The sequence below is a fragment of the Cannabis sativa genome, chromosome 1 (genome assembly GCF_029168945.1).
Source record: "Cannabis sativa cultivar Pink pepper isolate KNU-18-1 chromosome 1, ASM2916894v1, whole genome shotgun sequence".
Classification (NCBI taxonomy): domain Eukaryota; kingdom Viridiplantae; phylum Streptophyta; class Magnoliopsida; order Rosales; family Cannabaceae; genus Cannabis; species Cannabis sativa.
In genome coordinates, this window is record NC_083601.1 from 47,850,800 (window position 1) to 47,872,267 (window position 21,468).

General features: G+C 36.7%; 2 protein-coding genes across 6 annotated transcripts; one reads left to right on the forward strand and one right to left on the reverse strand.

The window, feature by feature from the left end:
- The first annotated feature begins 1,489 nt into the window (after positions 1 to 1,489).
- On the forward strand, positions 1,490 to 20,592 carry LOC115707993 (uncharacterized). Of its 5 annotated transcripts, none has more exons than XR_004009807.2 (14): positions 1,490 to 2,202; positions 2,943 to 3,669; positions 4,085 to 10,047; positions 10,362 to 11,869; positions 12,058 to 12,321; positions 12,558 to 12,778; positions 13,113 to 13,384; positions 13,913 to 16,910; positions 16,996 to 17,128; positions 17,222 to 17,727; positions 17,864 to 18,772; positions 18,976 to 19,161; positions 19,353 to 19,605; positions 20,299 to 20,592. XR_004009807.2 is itself a non-coding variant. In XM_030636133.2 (13 exons), the coding sequence occupies exons 1-13, from the start codon at positions 1,853 to 1,855 to the stop codon at positions 19,548 to 19,550; spliced, it is 14,235 nt and encodes a 4,744-aa protein (XP_030491993.2). In that variant the 5' UTR covers positions 1,490 to 1,852; the 3' UTR covers positions 19,551 to 19,847. The 5 variants fall into 5 exon arrangements, 3 of the variants coding, with proteins under 3 accessions (XP_030491993.2, XP_030491994.2, XP_060964411.1); XR_009685700.1 differs by having other exon boundaries at positions 18,979 to 19,161; XM_030636133.2 differs by lacking the exon at positions 20,299 to 20,592 and having other exon boundaries at positions 19,353 to 19,847.
- LOC133034861 (pre-mRNA-splicing factor CWC22) lies at positions 20,219 to 21,235 on the reverse strand. Its single transcript, XM_061110319.1, has 3 exons — positions 21,104 to 21,235; positions 20,697 to 21,008; positions 20,219 to 20,452 (listed from the first exon to the last, which is right to left on the reverse strand). Exons 1-3 carry the CDS (start codon positions 21,233 to 21,235, stop codon positions 20,219 to 20,221), a joined length of 678 nt encoding a protein of 225 aa, XP_060966302.1.
- Positions 21,236 to 21,468: the final 233 nt, after the last annotated feature.

A 21,468-nucleotide genomic window follows, 5' to 3' on the forward strand; every position in this document is an offset into this window, starting at 1 on the left:
ACGTGGCATACCAAATTACTTACACGTGGACATGTTTGTAATGTATATGTCTTCATGCTCGGTTACCAAAGTGATTGACTTTTGGTATTTTAATTTATATTAATTTGGTTGGTTGGACAATATTAGAGGCTGCCATTTTAATTTATAAGAGGAGAATCGATGCGTGCACATTATAAAATAATGAGTTTGTTTAGATTTTTATTAATGTTTAAATGATTGATTATGAGGACTAATAATGAGAATGTTTTGCTTTTCATATTGTTTTATTTCGATAACATTTATTCCACACTATCCATAATTATTCACTTGTAATCTGATTTTTCAAGTGTTGTTCTTTAGATTAATTATTACGTAAATATTTTTGATTAAATGATAAGTTCACATATATTAAGAAAAAAGACACTATACAGCATAATTCTTACTCAATCTTACATATTATATACATGTAAAATTGACCTGTTCATTAAAGAAACTCGAAATTTTTTTATAGTAAAGTACAAATTCAAATTTTCTTACAATGTAATAGAAAATCTTGAATAGCAAATTCATGTAATATTTGAAAAAATTTATTCCTAAATTTTATTCCACTGAGATGGATCATGTAGATGGGGCAGGTCGGCCTGAACTGATTTCTTTTTCCGCGCCATTAAATTTTTTGAGTCGGACCGGATCAAACTAAATCCGTTTTAGTCGGATTGGGTTTGACCCAATTCAAATTATTATTATTTTTTAATTAATATATTTTTTTTAAAACATATAATTACATTATAATTATATTAAAATTAAATTTAATTTCTTAACAAAATTAGCAATATTTTGTGTCTAACATATAAATATATACACACAGATTTATATATAACGAAGAAAAATATAAATGAAGAAGATGATCTCAACCGAAACAAGTAGATATCGATTTGAAAAATTATTGTCAAAAGTGGCAGGTCGGGTTGGACTGGCCAAAGATTCGAATAATGAATCGGAACATTTGGATTGCGGCGGGCTCGATCCGATAAAATAGCCCATTTAGGGTTTATTTAGTACACTATATTACATTGTATTATATTAAATTAAATTTTATGTAATTTTTTTTTTAAAATTAAAAATAATATTAATTTTTATAGATACCTAAATATATAATATTTTAATATAAATTAAAATTTAACATAATATTACATAAAAATATAATATATAATTTAATTTAATATAATATAACACAATAAGAATAAGACTTACTATAAAATAACAAACTAGTCCTTAACATTCTTGTGTAATAATAACATATATATTTTTTCCCAAAAAAAAAAATAATATATTTTTTTAGTGTCGTTTATAGGAACGAACGAAACGGTCAATTTTTTACTTTCAAAGTCTACATGAAAAACGACAGGAAAATTGACACGAGCTTAAGCTTTCACCTGTCGTTTTAAATTTATACGAGAGAAGAATAAAAACTTGGACCGAAAGGAAAGGTGAAAACGACATGTTGCTTTTTACTCCAAATCAAACGACATCAAATCTCACCAAAGCAATCGATAAGTCGGTTTCAACGACGGCCTCCGGCACCGGTCATCGTTTTGTGAATTTTCTTAAAACAAAAGTAACTAAAATTCAGTCATTTTTTGTTATCTCAAAACTGTGATAAGCTCACTGCCATAGTCAGCGGCGGTGCTCTTTACTTCTACGAACCTCAATTTCCATGGTCACTATCTTCCCTAACCTCATCAACACTCAAACGAGAGAAGAGATTTCTTCTTCTTTCACTTTCAGTTTCTCTGTTTATTCTGATTAAATCTGTTTCTATGGTCTACCACTTTGAACCTTAACCGATTGCGAAGGGAGGGAACAAGAGCCGATGGAGTCATCGTCTCAGGCGGAGTCGATGATCCTTCTAGAAGACTTCGGTCAAAAGGTTGACCTTACTAGGCGAATCCGAGAGGTTCTGGTTAACTATCCGGAAGGGACGACGGTGCTCAAGGAGCTAATTCAGAACGCGGATGATGCCGGAGCTACGAAGGTCTGTCTTTGTCTGGATCGTAGGGTCCATGGCTCGGGCTCATTGCTTTCTCAGAGTTTGTCTCAGTGGCAGGGGCCTTCGCTTTTGGCTTACAACGATGCTGTTTTTACTGAGGATGATTTCGTTAGCATTTCGAGGATCGGTGGGAGTACTAAACACAGCCAGGCTTGGAAGACTGGCCGATTCGGGTAATTTCTCCATGGTTAATGTAGTTTTGTTTTTTTTTTTTGAAATGCATTGTTAATGTAGTTTGAGAAAGGTACAATATGAATTATAAGTACGTAAAGTGTTCGAATGCTTGGTTTCTCAGAATGTGATACAGAATGTTTCGTTTTGTTCCGTGCTTTTTAATTTATTTGAAGTTACAGTTGGTTGAAGGGAATCCATATAACGATTTTCCCACTGTCTATTATATTATGCGAGTGTTCAATCTTACTATATGTAGAAACTTTTCAATTTGATGATTCTTGTTTTGTTTGAAAACTTGTGGATGATGCATTACGGTTTTACGGTAATGGAGAATGTGGATTTTGGTTTTGGATGAATAAAGAGGTGGTGAGTGAAGATTCGTAGTTGAAAAAAAGTGGAAGTTGTTTGGATTGGAATTGTCTGCAATGAAGGCTGTAGAGTATTTTAGAGCATTATATTCACAAATGTGTAGAGGTCTATAGCAACTTTAGCAGGTTGAAAAGAAAGCTTGTGGAAGAAGAAACTAGGACTAGGAGAAACAATTAATTTTCTCTGTGTCATTGTTTGGATATAATTTACAAATAGTGAACTTCCAATTTAGATTTTCAAAAACATAGTAACTTATTCTTAAACTAATTGTTGTTTGTTTTAATTTTAAAATTATATAAGATGGATGTTTCTCTGACCAAGTTCCTGGATTTGTTATTCTTTTTAAGACTTAAATTGTGTTGCCTTTCAGGGTTGGCTTCAACTCAGTGTACCATTTAACAGATTTGCCATCATTTGTGAGTGGGAACTATGTTGTATTATTCGATCCTCAGGGAATTTATCTTCCTAACGTGTCTGCATCCAATCCTGGCAAACGAATTGATTTTGTTAATTCTTCAGCCATCTCAGTGTACAGAGACCAATTTTTTCCATATTGTGCTTTTGGATGTGACATGACAAGTCCTTTTCCGGGAACTTTATTCCGTTTCCCACTAAGAAATGCAGATCAGGCTGTCGGAAGTAAGCTATCAAGGCAGGCATATCTGGAGGATGACATTTCTTCCATGTTTCTTCAGCTTTACGAGGAAGGAGTATTTGCATTACTTTTTCTAAAGAGTGTATTATCTGTTGAAATGTATGTATGGGATGCCAATGAACCTCATCCTAGAAAGCTTTACTCATGTTGTGTTACTCCAGCGAATCATGATATTGTTTGGCATCGACAAACAGTATTGAGGTTGTCAAAGTCAATCAATTCTACAGATACTGAAATGGACTGCTATTCATTGAACTTTGTGAGGGAAGCAGCAACTGGGAACCTTACTGAGAAGAAGGTGGATTCTTTTTATATTGTACAAACCATGGCATCAGCAACCAGTAGGATTGGCTCTTTTGCTGCCACTGCTTCTAAAGAATATGATATTCACTTGCTGCCATGGGCATCAGTTGCAGCATGCACGTCTGATAGTTCATCGCAGGTAATTTACGATTCTTAACAATTTATTGAATTTTCTATATTTGGATATTATTTCTATAGTTGTGCATGATGGAACAAGCTTCATGTAATGCATCACATTGCAACTGTAGTATAAATAATTGGCTACTATTGTTTCTCTAAATTCTAATGCGTGTTCGCAATTAGGTATGTATGCTATATTGTCTAATTGTGATGTGTCTAATATGAATTTAGATTCTCTTTACAATGCGCATTAGGATCTCATTGAATTGATGTCATATTGTCCTTCATAATTGTCAAATTTATTTCGCACACATCAGACATATTTCATTTCATGGGAAAGCACACAAAAAAGTCAAGAGCTATTTTTTCAACGTTTATTTAAATTATTTATTGTAGTTTCAAACCCTATACTTCTTTAATTTGATGTTTAACAGGATGATGACAGTCTCAGGATTGGTCGAGCTTTCTGTTTTCTTCCTTTGCCTGTAAGAACTGGTTTGTCTGTGCAAGTTAATGGATACTTTGAGGTGGCATCAAATCGTCGTGGCATCTGGTATGGAGAAGACATGGACAGAGGTGGAAAAATTCGTTCGGTCTGGAACAGGCTGCTTTTAGAAGATGTTGTAGCTCCAAGTTTTAGACAACTACTGCTTGGTGTACAAGGATTGCTAGATTCCAAACAAATGTACTATTCTTTGTGGCCTTCTGGTTCTTTTGAAGAGCCATGGAACATATTGGTTGAGAAGGTGTACGCAAATATTTCTGATGCTCCTGTACTGTATTCAGATATTGGGGGTGGGAGATGGGTTTCACCAATTGATGCTTTTCTACATGATGAAGAATTTTCAAAAAGTAAAGAACTTGGTGATGCTCTGATGCAACTAGGAATGCCCATTGTGCGTTTGCCCACCTCTTTATTTAACATGCTTTTGAAATGTGCCACTACGTTTCAGCAGAAGGTTGTCACTCCTCATACAGTGCGTCATTTTCTCAGAGAATGCAAATCTCTGTCAACTTTGAGTAAATCTTACAAGCTTGTGTTGCTGGAATATTGTCTTGAAGACTTGGTTGACATAGATGTTGGTAGACATGCTTCTAACTTGCCTTTGCTTCCATTGGCAAATGGTGATTTTGGATTATTCTCTGAAGCGTCAAAAGGATTTTCCTATTTTATATGCAATGAATTAGAATACGTGTTGCTTCAACCAATACATGATCGAGTCATTGACCGGAATCTTCCTCATAATTTGATGAGTAGACTTTCAGCTATTGCAAAGTCATTGAAGGCAAACCTTTGTATTTTCAATGTCCATTACATGCTTCACTTTTTCCCAAGGTTTATGCCTGCTGAATGGAAATATAAGAACAAAGTCTCTTGGGATGCACAGACTTGTGAACATCCGACTTCTGCATGGGTAGTGCTATTTTGGCAGTATCTCAAAAACCATTGTGAAGAGTTATCGTTGTTCAGCGATTGGCCCATCTTACCATCCATATCTGGGCATCTTTATAGAACTTCTAAACAATCAAAAATGATTAATGCAGAAAAGCTAATGAAGAAGATGCGAGACATACTCATTAAAATCGGATGCAAGATACTAAGTCCTGATTATGGAATTGATCACTCGGATTTATCTGATTATGTAAATGATTGTAATGGTGTATGTATTTTGGAATCCATTTATGATGTCGTTACCTCAGGTGGTGGTGTAATACCAACATTTTTTAACAATTTCGATGCAGAAGAGAGGGACGAACTTCGAGGTTTTCTTCTTGATTCAAAGTGGTATTTTAGCGACTCTATGAACGTGTCTGACATAAGGAATTGCAAAAGGCTGCCTATTTTTAAAGTTCACGCTGTGGGTTCTACACCCCAGTTTAACTTTTCTGACCTTGAAAGTTCACAAAAATACTTGCCTCCAACAGATATACCTGAGCACTTTTTGGGAGATGACTTTATTATCAGCACTTCAAGTAGTGAAGAAGAGATTTTTGTAAGATATTTTGGCATTGAGAGAATGGGGAAGGCGCATTTCTACAAGAAATATGTGTTAAATAGAATTTTAGAGCTGGAGTCTGAAGTTCGTGACAATGTTATTCTTTCTATATTGCAAAATCTACCACAATTGTGCATCGAGGATGTATCTTTCAGAGATTATTTGAGAAGCTTGGAATTTGTCCCAACCCATAGTGGCACTGTTAAGCGTCCAGATATGTTGTATGATCCACGTAATGAAGAATTATTTGCATTGTTGGAAGATTCTGATAGTTTCCCTTATGGTATTTTCCAAGAGTCTCACATTTTGGACATGCTACAAGGTTTAGGCCTTAGAACATCAGTTTCCCATGAGACAATTATTCATAGTGCCCGACAAGTAGAACACTTAATGCACAAGGATCAACAACAGGCATATTCAAGAGGCAAGGTTCTTTTGTCCTACTTAGAAGTGAATGCAATAAAGTGGATACCTGATACAATGGATGGTGAACAAGGTAAAGTGAATAAAATGTTTTCCCGAGCTGCTTATATATTCAAGCCTTCCAACTTAAAGTCCAACCTTGAAAAGTTTTGGAATGATCTACGGTTGATAAGCTGGTGTCCTGTATTAGTTCATGCTCCATTTCAAGCTTTACCATGGCCTGTAGTTTCATCCATGGTTGCTCCTCCAAAGCTTGTTAGGCTACAGACTGATTTGTGGCTTACTTCAGCAAGTATGCGTATACTAGATGGAGAATGCTCATCAACTGCATTATCATATTGCTTGGGATGGTCGATTCCACCAGGTGGAAGTGTAATTGCTGCTCAATTACTTGAGCTTGGAAAAAATAATGAGATTGTTAATGATCAGGTATTGCGGCAGGAATTAGCTTTGGCAATGCCAAGGATTTATGCTATACTAACAAACTTGATCGGCTCAGATGAGATGGAGATTGTTAAGGCAGTACTTGAAGGTTGTCGATGGATTTGGGTTGGTGATGGATTTGCAACCGCTGATGAGGTTGTCCTGGATGGTCCCCTGCACTTGGCTCCTTATATTCGTGTTATACCGATTGATTTAGCAGTTTTCAAGGAATTATTTTCTGAACTTGGCATTCGACAATCCTTGAAATCCATAGATTTTGGTGATATTTTGTGTAGAATGTATGTGAAGAAAGATTCATCTCCTCTTGATGCACATGAACTTAGGGCAGCCATATTAATTGTACAACATCTTGCTGAAGTTCCGTTGCATGAACAGAAAGTGAAGATCTATTTACCAGATGTATCATGCAGACTATTTCTTGCTGGTGACTTGGTTTACAATGATGCACCATGGTTGCTTGGTTCAGAGGATCCGGATAACCTTTTTAATGTTAAATCTACAGTGGCCTTGACTGCACAGAAAACCATTCAGAAATTTGTGCATGGAAACATATCTAATGATGTTGCAGAAAAACTTGGCGTGTGCTCTCTTCGCAGGATCTTATTAGCTGAGAGTGCTGATTCAATGAATTTGAGTTTATCTGGGGCTGCTGAAGCTTTTGGTCAGCATGAAGCCCTGACAACTAGACTTAAACACATTCTTGAAATGTATGCAGATGGCCCTGGGATTCTGTATGAGCTTGTGCAAAATGCGGAGGATGCAGGAGCTTCTGAAGTAAGCTTTCTTTTGGATAAAACTCAATATGGGACTTCTTCTATTCTTTCTCCTGAAATGGCAGATTGGCAAGGCCCTGCATTGTACTGTTTCAACAATTCTGTATTCACTCCTCAAGACCTTTATGCAATCTCACGTATTGGCCAAGAAAGTAAACTAGAGAAGCCTTTTGCAATTGGAAGATTTGGTCTAGGTTTTAATTGTGTCTATCATTTTACAGACATTCCCACGTTTGTTTCTGGTGAAAACATTGTAATGTTTGATCCTCATGCTTGTCATTTGCCTGGAATATCTCCATCTCACCCTGGTCTACGTATTAAATTTGCGGGAAGAAAGATTTTGGAACAATTTCCTGACCAATTCTCTCCATTCTTACACTTTGGCTGTGACTTGCAACATCCATTTCCCGGAACCCTCTTTCGATTTCCCCTCAGGAGTGCTAATGCTGCTGCTAGAAGCCAAATAAAGAAAGAAGGATATGCACCCGAAGATGTTGTTTCATTGTTTGCTTCTTTCTCTCAAGTTGTTTCTGATGCCTTACTTTTTCTACAAAATGTGAAAACTGTATCTGTTTTTGTCAAGGAAGGCAGCGGACATGAAATGCAACTTTTACATCGTGTGCAGAAAGATTGCATTAGAGAGTCTCAAATGGAATCAAATTCACCACATGGTATGTTTAGCTTTCTTGATGGGACTCACCGCAGTGGAATAGATAAAGATCAAATCTTACAAAAGTTAAACAAAGTCACTGATAAAGATTTGCCATACAGATGTCAAAAGATTATAATAAAGGAGGAAGGGTCTTGTGGTAATTTATCACACTGTTGGGTAACCTCTGAATGTCTAGGTAGAGGCCCAACAAAGAATAAATCTACACACTCAAATGACAGATCAAATGCTTTTATCCCATGGGCGTCAGTTGCTGCATATTTACACTCTGTCAATGTTGATAGTGGACATATGAGTAATAACGATTTGTTTCAAGTTCCGACGGATTCCATTCAAGATAGGAAAGATTTTCAAGGTCGTGCTTTCTGCTTTCTGCCGTTGCCAATGAATACTGGTCTTCCAGCTCATGTTAATGCATATTTTGAATTGTCGTCAAATAGAAGAGACATCTGGTTTGGTAATGATATGGCTGGGGGTGGTAAAAAGCGCTCAGACTGGAATCTCTACTTGCTTGAAGATGTTGTAGCCCCAGCTTATGGTCGTATGCTAGAGAAAATTGCATTGGATATTGGTCCATCTGATTTGTTCTTTTCATTTTGGCCTAAAACAATAGGATTACAACCTTGGGCATCAGTTGTACGAAAGCTCTATGTATTCATTGCAGATTTAAGTTTGCGGGTATTGTACACAGAGGCTAGAGGGGGCCAATGGATTTCAACCAAACATGCTATATTTCCAGATTTTATGTTTAACAAAGCACAAGAGCTCACTGAAGTACTATCAGACACTGGTTTACCCCTTGTTAATGTTTTAAAGCCAATTGTTGAAATATTTATGGAGGTGTGCCCATCATTGCATTTCTTAACACCTCAATTATTGCGTACTTTGCTGATTCGAAAGCGACGTGAATTCAAGGACAGAAATGCTATGATCTTGACTCTTGAATATTGCTTGTTTGACTTAAAGGTGCCAATTCAAACTACTTGTTTGTATGGCTTGCCTTTGCTTCCCCTTTCTGATGGTTCATTTACAATATTTGAAAAGAATGGGTTTGGTGAAAGAATATACATTGCACAGGGAGAAGAGTATGGTCTCCTCAAGGTTTCAATTCCAAATCAACTTGTGGACAATGAGATCCCAGAAGAAGTTTATGGGAAACTTTGCGACATAGCTCGAAGAGAGGATTCAAATATCTCATTTTTATCTTACCATTTACTCGAGAAACTCCTCCTGAAATTACTACCAGCAGAGTGGCAACATGCAAAACAGGTGACTTGGATTCCTGGTGCTCAAGGTCAACCGAGTTTGGAATGGTTAAGACTTCTATGGGACTATCTCAAGTCTTCACATGCTGATCTGTCACTTTTTTCTAAGTGGCCCTTATTGCCTGTTGGGAACAATTGTCTCTTGCAACTTGTTGAAAATTCACATGTGATTAGAGATGATGCATGGAGTGAGAACATGGCTTCTTTATTGCTGAAGATAGGATGCCTTTTCTTAAGGTCTGACCTCCCAATAGACCATCCACAATTGGAAAATTTTGTTCAGCCACCTACAATGACTGGTATATTAAATGCAGTTTTTGCTATTGCTGGTAAATTAGAGAACATTGAGGAGCTTTTCCGTGATGCATCTGAAGCTGAGCTCCATGAATTTCGAAGTTTCATTCTCCAGTCCAAGTGGTTTTTGGAAGGGCAAGTGGCAAAACTACATGTTGACATCATCAAACACCTACCGATATTTGAATCCTATAAAAGTAGAAAACTAGTAAGTTTGAGCAATCCTATTAAGTGGCTTAAACCTTATGGTGTTCGAGAGGATCTTTTAGATGATGACTTTGTTCGCACAGACTCTGAGAAAGAAAATATTATTTTGAGAAAGTATTTAGAGATAGAAGAACCTACCAAGGTGGAATTTTACAAGAATCATGTGCTCAGTTGCATGTCAAAATTCTTCTTGCAAAGTGAAGTCATTTCAGTTATTTTGCATGAGCTGAAGCTTCTAGTCGAAGAGGATATTTCTGTTAAATCTTCATTTTCTACGGTAGCTTTTGTTTTGGCAGCTGATGGGTCTTGGCAGCAGCCATCCAGGTACAACTTATGCAGTTTCTATGATTCCCAAATTCCAATACTGTAGAAGGTTTTGGTTTTTTATAATTTTTTATGAACTATTGTTTTTATAGTTTGGCGCTTGATGTCCCCAAAAGGGACATCCGATATTTTGGCGCATGATCATTTTTTTCCCTTGCATACTTTAAGTCATAACTGGCGATTTTCGATTGCCCTCCCTATTTATTTTAATGAATCCTTCATGAACAAGTCAACCTGATCTTTTGTATTCTCTTTAAGTTGAAATTAAATGGGTATTTGATATGTCGACTCTTGTAATACTTTTCTCTTTTCAGGCTATATGATCCACGAATACCTGAGCTGCAAACGGTACTACACAATAAAGTCTATTTCCCCTCTGAAATATTTTCGGACAACGTAACTTTGGACACTTTAGTTATCTTTGGACTTAGAAGAACTCTTGGCTTTACTGGTTTACTTGACTGTGCCAGATCAGTTTCTCTGTTCCAGGATTCTAGACAATCTGAAACATCAAATTATGGGAGGAATTTACTTGTTTGTATGGATGCCCTGTCACTCAAGCTGTCGAATCAGAAAGAAGGAAATTTTAATGAATCACATGATACCAACTTAAATAATAATTTTACTGCTGAAGTTGATGATATTGCACTTGTTACATCTCCCAAGAGAGAGAAGAACAATCTGATAGATAATCTAAACATTGACTTGTTAATTGGCGACACTGATGATAAACCAGAAGAAGAATTTTGGTCTGAAATGAGAGAAATTGCTTGGTGTCCCGTTTGTGCTGATCCACCTATAGAAGGGCTCCCATGGCTAAAATCTACTTGTCAAATAGCACCACCAACCATAGTGAGACCTAAGTCACAGATGTGGATGGTGTCCTATTCAATGCATATATTAGATGGTGAATGCCAATCATCGTACCTACAACTTAGGCTTGGCTGGACGGATCAGATCAACATAGATGTTTTATTTACTCAGTTGATCGAGCTCTCTACATTCTATGGCCAACTCAAGCTAACCTCAATTCCACGAGCTGTTGTTGATGCTGAATTACAAAAGGGAATTCCATCTTTATATATGAAGATGCAGGAATATGTTGGTACCATTGAGTTCAATGAGCGTAAATATGCTCTAGAAGGTGTTTGTTGGGTTTGGATTGGGGATGATTTTGTAAGCTCAGATGCACTTGCGTTTGATTCTCCTGTGAAATTCTCTCCATATTTGTATGTTGTTCCATCCGAACTATCAGATTTTAGAAATCTACTCTTGGAATTGGGTGTTGGGCTTAGTTTTGATGTTCCAGACTATCTGCGTGTATTGCAACGGTTACAAAGTGATGTGAAAGGTTTTCCACTGTCAGCAGATCAGTTAAGTTTTGTCCATTGCATCCTTGATGCTGTAGCAGATTGTTGTTTAGATCAGAAATTGTCTGAGATTTCTAGCACTCCACTCCTAATTCCTGATTTTTCTGGAGTTTTAATGAATATGTCAAATCTGGTGTATAATGATGCTCCATGGATGGAAAACAATACTCCAATTGGAAAGCGTTTTGTTCATCCAAGTGTTAGTAATGATTTGGCAAGTAGGTTGGGGGTACAATCGCTCCGATGTGTCTCTTTAGTAGATGAAGAAATGACTAAAGACCTTCCTTGCATGGACTATGCTAGAATCAATGAGCTGTTGGCTTTGTATGGGGACAATGATCTTTTATTTTTTGATCTGCTTGAGTTGGCAGATAGTTGCAAAGCCAAGAAGCTACACCTAATCTTTGACAAGAGGGAACATCCTCGCCAGTCTTTACTGCAACACAATTTAGGTAACTCAAACTTTGCATAAAATGTGGTGTCATTCTTTTGTTATTAGTTTATTATGAATTTTTAGTGAAACAGAATGCAATGAAAAAAACTTTCTTGCTATTTCTCTAGGTTCTTTTATTTGGGCAATATAAGCATTCTTATATTCTTGAATTACTGACACTTCTTCCCTACATTGTCTGTTCTACAGGTGATTTTCAAGGGCCTGCTTTAGTAGCTGTTTTGGAAGGCACTGTTTTGAGCAGAGAGGAAGTTAGTAGTCTCCAATTTCTACCTCCCTGGAGATTACGAGGGAATACTCTTAACTATGGTTTGGGTTTACTTAGCTCCTATTTTGTCTGTGATCTTCTGTCAATGGTTTCCGGTGGCTATTTTTACATATTTGATCCTCGTGGTTCAGCATTTTCTGTTCCTCCATCTCGTTCTCCGGCTGCCAAAGTGTTTTCCTTGACAGGTACTTTTGTTATACCTCGTTTTATTGCATTATACTGTACATTTTTCATCCTTTTCAATTTGGAACTCGTGTAAAATAGTTAAAAGATCCAATTAATGTTATGATAATTATTCTTTTGCCTCACTTCCTTGTGTCACCTCCAATACTATATAAGTATGTGCGTTAAGAAATCCATGATTAACTTTTACATTCAGTTGCCCTCCTTTAACTAAAAGGCTTGGCTGCTGCATTTTCAGGTACAAACTTGGTTGAGCGGTTTCATGATCAATTCAGTCCTATGCTTCTTGATCAAAATACACTATGGTCATCATCAGATTCAACGATTATCCGCATGCCCCTTTCATCAGACTGTCTTAAAGATGGACTTGAGCTTGGACTAAGAAGAATAAAACAGATAAATGACAGATTTTTGGAGCAAGGGTCTAGAACACTTTTATTCTTGAAGTCAGTTATGCAGGTATTGTAAGTGTTGAATGTTTCTTGCCATGCTGCTAGGTCTCAACAAATTCTGCAACTCTACAAATATGGTCCTGAAAGCTCAAAATACTTTCTTGACAACTCAAATTTTTTTATTAAGTTAAAAGCGAACATAATTGATGATGGTTCACTATAATGTGATCGTGTGGTGGACTCTTTTAGCTGGAAAAGCTCTCTATTTGGTGTTGTTTAGAATTTTTCTGTCCTCCCAGTTTTGTTTCTTGTAAAGAAGTGAACAGTCATTCATTGCCTCCTTGATAGTTTTATAAGTAGGTTTGATGATGGCTAACATTTGTAGTTTAAAATATTATCAGGTTTCACTCTTGACATGGGAGGAAGAAGGTCACATGCCATGTGAAGATTTTTCAATTTGCATTGATCCTTCATCTGCTATCATGAGAAATCCTTTTTCTGAAAAAAAGTGGAGGAAGTTCCAAATTTCTAGGCTATTTAGTAGCTCAAATGCCGCAATAAAATTGAATGTACTAGATGTGACCACTAAACAAGGAGACACCAGTTTTATTGATCAATGGCTTGTTGTGCTCACCCTAGGTTCTGGGCAAACAAGAAACATGGCTCTTGATAGGTACGTTGGGAAACTTTACCTTCCACTATGTGGATATGAAAAATGGTCTCATATGCGTTATGCTTTATCTCATTCAGTTTGGGAATTTTTCATGGAATTTACACTCATTGATTTAAGGGGATTATAGGTAAGAGTAGTTGCTTAGCTAAGCAATAACAATACCAGGTGAAGCAAGATTCAATATTCTGACAATGAATGTAGTTTATATTAATAAATCATCTTTGAATAATGGATCATTTATGCCACAAGTGCTCTACATGCCTTTGTAAGATTAGTGGTTTTCTAATTTTTGCCATGCCTAGTCAACAAACATAGGAGGAATTTGCTTACATGATTAATCATGGTGATGAGTTTCGTAATTTCCTTCTGCATACATTACTTCTGTTCCAGCTCCCATTTAGTATTTATTTGTGTATGCCATCTTTCTATTGGTTATAGTTCTGGCTGTTGCACTTCCCCACAATATTTGCTAGTTAATCTGCGTATTCTCTTGGTTTTGTTTGCTCACAATTGTTTTAATACATCCAGGCGGTATCTGGCATACAACTTGGCACCTATTGGTGGAGTTGCAGCTCATATATCTCGGAATGGCAATCCTGTTGATTTTTGTGTGATGAGTTCTCTGATGTCTCCTCTTTCTCTATCTGGTGGCATAAAGTTACCTGTCACTATACTAGGATGTTTCTTGGTTTGTCATAATGGCGGTCGTCATCTCTTCAAATACCAGGATCGGGAAGCCTCCGCTGAAGCATGGACTGATGCTGGTAATCAGTTAATTGAAGCTTGGAACACAGAGCTTATGTCTTGTGTCCGTGATTCATATGTTGAGTTAATATTAGAGATCCTGAGGTTAAGACGAGATCATTCCAGTTCTGCAATTGAGTCAACAGGACGAACATTCAGTCTATTGTTGAAAGCTTATGGGGATCAGATTTATAACTTTTGGCCAAGGAGTTACAGCCATGATTTGATTAGTCAACCTGCTGATGGTAATAATTTAATTCCACCACAAATTCTTAAAGCAGATTGGGATTGTATAATTGAGCAGGTAATAAAGCCTTTCTATGCTCGTGCTGTTGACCTTCCCCTATGGCAACTATACTCGGGAAATTTAGTCAAGGCTGAAGAAGGTATGTTTCTTTCACAACCTGGTAATGGGGTAGGCGGTAATCTTCTTCCAGCAACTGTTTGTGGCTTTGTAAAGGAGCATTACCCGGTATTTTCAGTACCATGGGAGTTGGTGACAGAAATCCAAGCAGTGGGGACTCCTATACGAGAAGTGAAACCTAAAATGGTCCGAGATCTTCTAAGAGTTTCTAAAACATCTATTGTTCTACGATCAGTTGATACATATCTAGATGTTCTTGAGTACTGTTTGTCTGACATTCAAATTGGGGAAGCATCCATTTCAAATGGAAATTCTTCATTTTACAGAGCGGATCATGTTGTTGGGAGTACTTCTGCTTCTGTTACAGGCACCAATAATCCTAATCATCCGTCCACCCATAATGCAAACAGTCCAGGAGATGCCATTGAAATGGTGACAAGTTTGGGGAAGGCTTTATTTGATTTTGGCCGGGGAGTTGTGGAGGATATTGGTAGGACCGGAGGGCCCTCGACTCACAGGAGAACTGATGTTGTCAATGGTTACAACAGATACGAATATGGGGATCAGAACCTTATCTTAATTGCAAATGAACTCAAAGGTGTACCGTGTCCAACTGCAACAAACAATTTAACAAAGTTGGGGATTGCTGAACTATGGGTAGGGAATCAAGAACAACAAATACTGATGAAACCTTTAGGTGCAAGGTTTATGCACCCTAAAGTACTGGACAGATCAACCTTGGCGGACATTTTTTCAAATGGCTCGATGCAAACATTATTGAAGCTGCAGAACTTCTCTCTTCAGTTACTTGCTAGTCATATGAAACTGGTCTTTCATGAAAAGTGGGTGAGTCATGTGATGGCCCCAAATATTGCTCCTTGGTTTTCATGGGAGAATACATCAAGTTCAGGAGGTGAAGAGGGTCCTTCATCTGAATGGATAAGGCTCTTTTGGAAAAATTTTACAGGCTCTTTGGATGACCTCCAACTTTTTTCAGACTGGCCCATAATTCCTGCTTTCCTTGGTAGACCAATCCTCTGCCGTGTTAGGGAGCGTAATTTGGTATTTGTTCCACCTGCCCTTACCAATTTTGGCCCTGTAGAAGGTCCCTTGGAGACAAATGCTACAGAAAATAGTGTTGCTTCTGACACTGAATCAGTTCAATCTTATATTTCTGCTTTTGAAGTGGCCAAAAACAGATACCCTTGGCTGTTACCATTGCTGAATCAATGCAACATCCCAATTTTTGATGTAGCATTCCTGGACTGTGCTGCTCCCTGCAATTGTTTACCAACTTCCAGTCAATCATTGGGTCAAGTTATTGCTTCAAAGCTGGTTGCAGCCAAAGATGCTGGTTATTTTACTGAATTATCTTCGTTTGCATCTTCAAGTAGAGATGAACTTCTTGCACTTTTTGCCAATGATTACTGGTCTAATGGTTCTAATTACAGAAGGGAGGAACTTGAGGTTTTGCGTTCTCTATCTATATATAAAACAGTTGTGGGGTCATACACAAGTTTGCAAGGAAATGATCACTGTATTGTCTCTTCAAATTCTTTTCTCAAACCATATGATGAGCAATGCCTTTCTTATTCCAGAGACTCAATTGAATTTTCACTACTTCAAGCACTTGGAGTTTCTGAATTGCATGATCAACAGATTTTACTTCGATTTGGGTTGCCTGGGTTCGAAAACAAACCTGAGTCTGAACGGGAAGACATACTAATATATCTGTTTACAAATTGGCATGAGATTCAACAAGATTCTTCTTTAGTTGAAGCTTTAAAAGAAACTAAATTTGTAAGAAGTGCTGATGAATTTTGCATGGATCTATCTAAGCCTAAAGAATTGTTTGATCTTGGTGATTCTTTATTAACATCTGTTTTCTCTGGTGAGAGAAAAAGGTTTCCCGGAGAAAGATTTAGCACAGATGGTTGGCTCCATATTTTAAGAAAGGTTGGGCTCCGAACTACTGCAGATGCAGATGTTATACTGGAATGTGCGAAAAGAATGGAGTTCCTTGGAAGTGAATGCATGAAATCTGATGATTTAGATGATTTTGACAACTCATCTGGCTCACAGGCTGAAGTTTCAGTGGAAATATGGACATTAGCCGGTTCAGTCATTGAAACAATTTTATCAAATTTTGCTGTTCTATATGGCAATAATTTCTGTAATCATCTTGGCAAGATTGCGTGTGTACCTGCTGAATTTGGCTTTCCAGATGTCGGTGGCAGGAAGGGTGGCAAGAGAGTGCTCACTTCATATAGTGAAGCTATTTTGTCAAAGGATTGGCCCCTGGCTTGGAGTTGTGCTCCTATTCTTTCGAAGAAAACGTTGGTACCTCCTCAGTACTCTTGGGGCTCACTCCAGCTGAGAAGCCCTCCAGCTTTTTCAACAGTTTTAAAGCACTTGCAGGTAACTGTTGGGCCTATTTAGCAATCATAAAAGAATATGAAGGTTAATGCATGAAATGAAATTAACTTGCATAGTTGTGTTATAGGTTATCGGAAAGAATGGTGGGGAAGACACACTTGCTCACTGGCCAACTGCATCAGGCATGATGACCATTGATGAAGCTTCTTGTGAAGTTCTGAAGTATCTGGATCAGATTTGGGGTTCTCTCTCTTCTTCTGGTAGGTGTTAATCTCTCTTCTTTTTTTACCTCTTAATTACACATGTTGTAAGAATGCAACTTTATCACTCAACTCATGTCTTATGGTATGCAGATATAAAAGAATTGGAGAAAGTGCCTTTTATACCTGCTGCAAATGGGACACGCTTGGTGATAGCAAATCTACTATTTGCACGTCTGTCAATTAACTTGTCTCCTTTTGCTTTTGAACTTCCTACCCCTTATCTTCCTTTCGTAAAGGTTCTCAAAGATTTGGGACTACAAGATACATTATCAGTTGCATCTGCCAAGGATCTTCTTTTGAATCTTCAGAATGCTTGTGGTTATCAGAGGTTAAACCCAAATGAGCTTCGTGCGGTGTTTGAAATTTTATATTTTATCTGTGATGGGGCTGATGGGTCCCATTGGACGTCAGAAGCAATAGTTCCAGATGATGGCTGCAGACTCGTTCATGCGAAATCTTGTGTATATATTGACTCCTATGGCTCCCGATTTGTCAAAAGCATTGAAACTTCAAGGATCAGATTTATTCACCCCGATCTTCCAGAGAGATTATGTTTAGTTCTGGGGATTAAAAAGTTGTCTGATGTAGTAACAGAGGTAATTTTATATAATGAAACTTCTTTGTTTTTGTTTATGATTATACACTATCTTTATGAATATGTACATATTTTTGGAATTATCTCACAAGGGAGAATTTTTTGAGTCTTTGATTAAATATTGATTATGGTTGCAGGAATTAGTTCATGAGGAGCATTTACAAACACTTGAATGTATTGGCTCAGTTACGCTCTTAGCCATCAGAGAAAAACTATTAAACAGATCATTTCAGGGTGCTCTTTGGACTGTTGTAAACAGCATGGCGAGCTACATTCCTGCACTAAATAATGTAGTTTTGGAGACCATACAAAATTCTTTAGAATCTGTTGCTGGAAAATTGCAGTTTGTTAAGTGCCTTCATACTCGTTTCTTGCTTCTTCCGAATTCTATAGAAATTACTCGTGCAGCCAATGCTTCTATTATCCCGGAGTGGACTGCTGGAACCCATGATCAAAGACTTTATTTTGTTGACCGATCTAAATCTCGTATTGTTGTTGCTGAACCTCCAGCATTCCTTTCAGTTTTTGATGTGATTGCAATTGTTGTTAGCCAGGTTTTAGGTTCCCCTACCCCATTACCCATTGGACCTTTATTTGTCTGTCCTGGAGGCTCTGAAACGGCAATTGTTGATATTTTGAAACTTCGTTCTGACAAAAATGAAATGGAAGCTTCAGGTGGAAGAAATAGTTTGATAGGGAAAGATTTACTGCCCCAAGATACTCTTCAAGTGCAATTTCACCCATTAAGACCATTTTATGCTGGAGAAATAGTGGCATGGCGATCTCAAAATGGAGAAAAACTCAAGTATGGTAGGGTCCCTGAGGATGTTAGACCATCAGCAGGACAAGCACTATACAGATTCAAGGTGGAAACCTCACCTGGCGAAACACAGCCACTTCTCTCTTCACAAGTTATGTCATTCAGAAGCACATCAATGGGAAGTGAGACCACAGTAATGTTGCCAGACGAGAGTCATAGAGCTCATGGCGTAGGTCATAGCGAAGTTCCAGAAAGCTCTGGAAGAGTCCAAGCAAGATCTTCCCAGGTTTGGGCTTCTCTACTCTCCTCACATGGCTGTCTTTTCAGATGTTCAATCTCTCTCTTTTCCTTTTTCCTTTCATTTTTGGGATGTGTTTTCATTCATTGTTTCATCGTTTACATTTTATCTTAAAAAGTCCTGATAATATGATACTTTTTTATATTGATTCATACGGTCAAACACATCAAATTGAAAACCTTCTCTTTGAGCAGCGTCAACTCGGGAATGAGCTCCAGTACGGTCGAGTGTCAGCAGCCGAACTGGTGCAAGCAGTAGATGAGATGCTTTCTGCAGTTGGGATCCATATGGATGCAGAGAAGCAATCACTTCTGCAAAAAACAATAACACTTCAAGAACAACTAAAAGATTCAGAGACAGCACTTTTGCTTGAGCAGGTTAGTGTTGTTACTTGTTAGTGAGCTCTATGCTATCAGTCACTCATTAATGCTCATCTTTTTAATCATGGAAAATAGTATTATAGTTTGACATTTTCATTTATTACATCATCTGTTGGTTTTTTTTAACTTTGGTTCATTCAAGTGAAAAGTGTTGTTGTTTGTTTGTTTGATTTTGAACAATTTTGCAGGAAAAGGCTGATGTAGCAGCAAAGGAAGCGGATACAGCAAAGGCAGCGTGGGTATGTCGAGTGTGCTTGACGGCGGAAGTTGATATGACAATGGTGCCTTGTGGGCATGTCCTTTGTAGGAGATGCTCTTCAGCTGTTTCTAGGTGTCCATTCTGTCGGCTACAGGTCTCAAGAACTATGAGGATTTATAGGCCATGAAAAATCCAATTCAAACTACTTGCTCTTTCACTTTTGATTCAAAGTGGCAACAAAGGTTTGTTCTGCATATGATATATATATATATATAATGATTTAATCATATGCATGCATATATATGTCATCATTCGAAGCCAAATTGCTTGCGCTCACAGAAACTTTAGTCTTGATTGAATTGTACATTAACTGAATTTTCATTTGTTGTGTACATATATATTATATATATAACCGTTGAAAGTAGATAGTGTGTATATTGCTTTCTATATAAAGTAATTCCTTGTTTGCTTTTCCTTCTCTTCACTATTCGTGTTTTTATTTTCTTTCTTTTAATAGAAGATTCTTCTTAAGATGGTTTCCTGAAGTAAAACATTTTTATTTTACTATTATTTTTTTCGAACAAAAGAATTTTTTATTTACAATTCTCACATTGATTATCTTTTTTTTTTATCCATAAAAATAAATGCTGGTATCCATTAAAAATAAAATAGCATAGCAGTCACTCAAACAACACTAGGCTTTTCTCCAAGTTTAAGTACTTTTACAAATGCAAATAAGAGAGAGCTTTATAAAGTAAAAGCTAATGGTCCAAACCAAAATTTAAAGTAGAGTTAAGCTATGCTCATCACACCCATTTTTATTGTTACACTATTAAGATGTACTACTAAATTGCATTATTCCTCATTTTCATTGTGCTTTCTTTTTCTTGTACATTCACTTTCATTCTTCTTCAAATACTCCCTCATGTTGTCAGTGAGTCCTCCAAGTCCAATCGAGTTGAAGAAGTTGATGGCAAAGCGTGTATCTTTTTCATTATCCTTTGGAAATATAGATTCAAATGAATCATACATTCTGGGATTCGAAAGTCGTTCATTCAGTATTCGAATGCCAAGTTGCTCCGATAATTCCTGCAAAGAAATATTTATCAGCAAAAATTATGGTGAAATAATTTTAATAATAGCTCAAAATTGGCTATAAAATTATATACTATATGTTACCCTAAAATGATTATGATACTAATTTCAAACACACCTTTGATTGACTAGAACAATATTTTGCAAATTATTGTGTTTATTCACCGATTACTCTAAAAATTTGAATTTGAATGAGAGGAAAGGAATAATGGATTGAATATAATAATAATAATAATACCTGAAAAAGAAATTTGATAAAGATTCGAGATGAAGGAGTGGTATTGTGTTGTGTTAAACTAATGCAAGCCAATACATGCCAAGACAAAGCATTTGTGCTTAGTAAATGGGCAAAAAACTTAGCCAAATTTCGTATCTTATTTGTTTCAAACTTGTGATTGTGAATCATTTCATAATTGTTTACAAAGCATTTCTCAAAATTGTGGTGATGTGAGTGGTTATTGGCGCATAATCGTTGTCCCAGAAGACCGTAATAATTTCTATAAGTTGTCTCTTGGCTGCAACATTTCAAAACCATAGTACAAATTTCCATCTGCAATGCAACAAATCATCATATCATATCAATAAAATATTTGTAATTTTATGAATAACAAGACCAAATAATTTAATTACATTACTTATACTTACCTGTTGAGAACGGTGAATTTTCATATTGAGGAGCTTATGACCGGTTTCTTCAAAGTCAACACTAGACATAATGGTCAAATATATTCTCTTTCGAATTTCACTATTATTATTATTATTGGAATGTTCACCCATTATTATAATTATGGAGTTTCTAAATTTAATTATTGTTCAACTAATAATAACATGTTCTTTTTTTGAACACGATTTGCTTTTGTAGTTTTGTTCACTGTAGTCTCCTCTTTATATAGGGTCCATTCTCCTAATTAATTTAGATATATTCACAATTTAGATATTTTTTAAAAAAGATAAATTATTATTTTTTATATTACGACTCAAGCTTTTTTTCTTTTTTATTGACAATATTA

What these genes read in the sequence shown, in the direction of transcription:
- LOC115707993 (XM_030636133.2), top strand. Translation starts at nt 1,853, where the DNA reads ATGGAGTCATCGTCTCAGGCGGAGTCGATGATCCTTCTAGAAGACTTC. An exon ending in TTTACTGCAACACAATTTAG is followed by an intron (nt 11,870 to 12,057) that starts GTAACTCAAACT and finishes TCTGTTCTACAG; the next exon opens with GTGATTTTCAAGGGCCTGCT. An exon ending in CAAAGTGTTTTCCTTGACAG is followed by an intron (nt 12,322 to 12,557) that starts GTACTTTTGTTA and finishes CTGCATTTTCAG; the next exon opens with GTACAAACTTGGTTGAGCGG.
- LOC133034861 (XM_061110319.1), bottom strand. Translation starts at nt 21,235, where the DNA reads ATGGGTGAACATTCCAATAATAATAATAATAGTGAAATTCGAAAGAGA. An exon ending in AAATTCACCGTTCTCAACAG is followed by an intron (nt 21,009 to 21,103) that starts GTAAGTATAAGT and finishes GTTGCATTGCAG; the next exon opens with ATGGAAATTTGTACTATGGT. An exon ending in TTATCAAATTTCTTTTTCAG is followed by an intron (nt 20,453 to 20,696) that starts GTATTATTATTA and finishes ATTTCTTTGCAG; the next exon opens with GAATTATCGGAGCAACTTGG.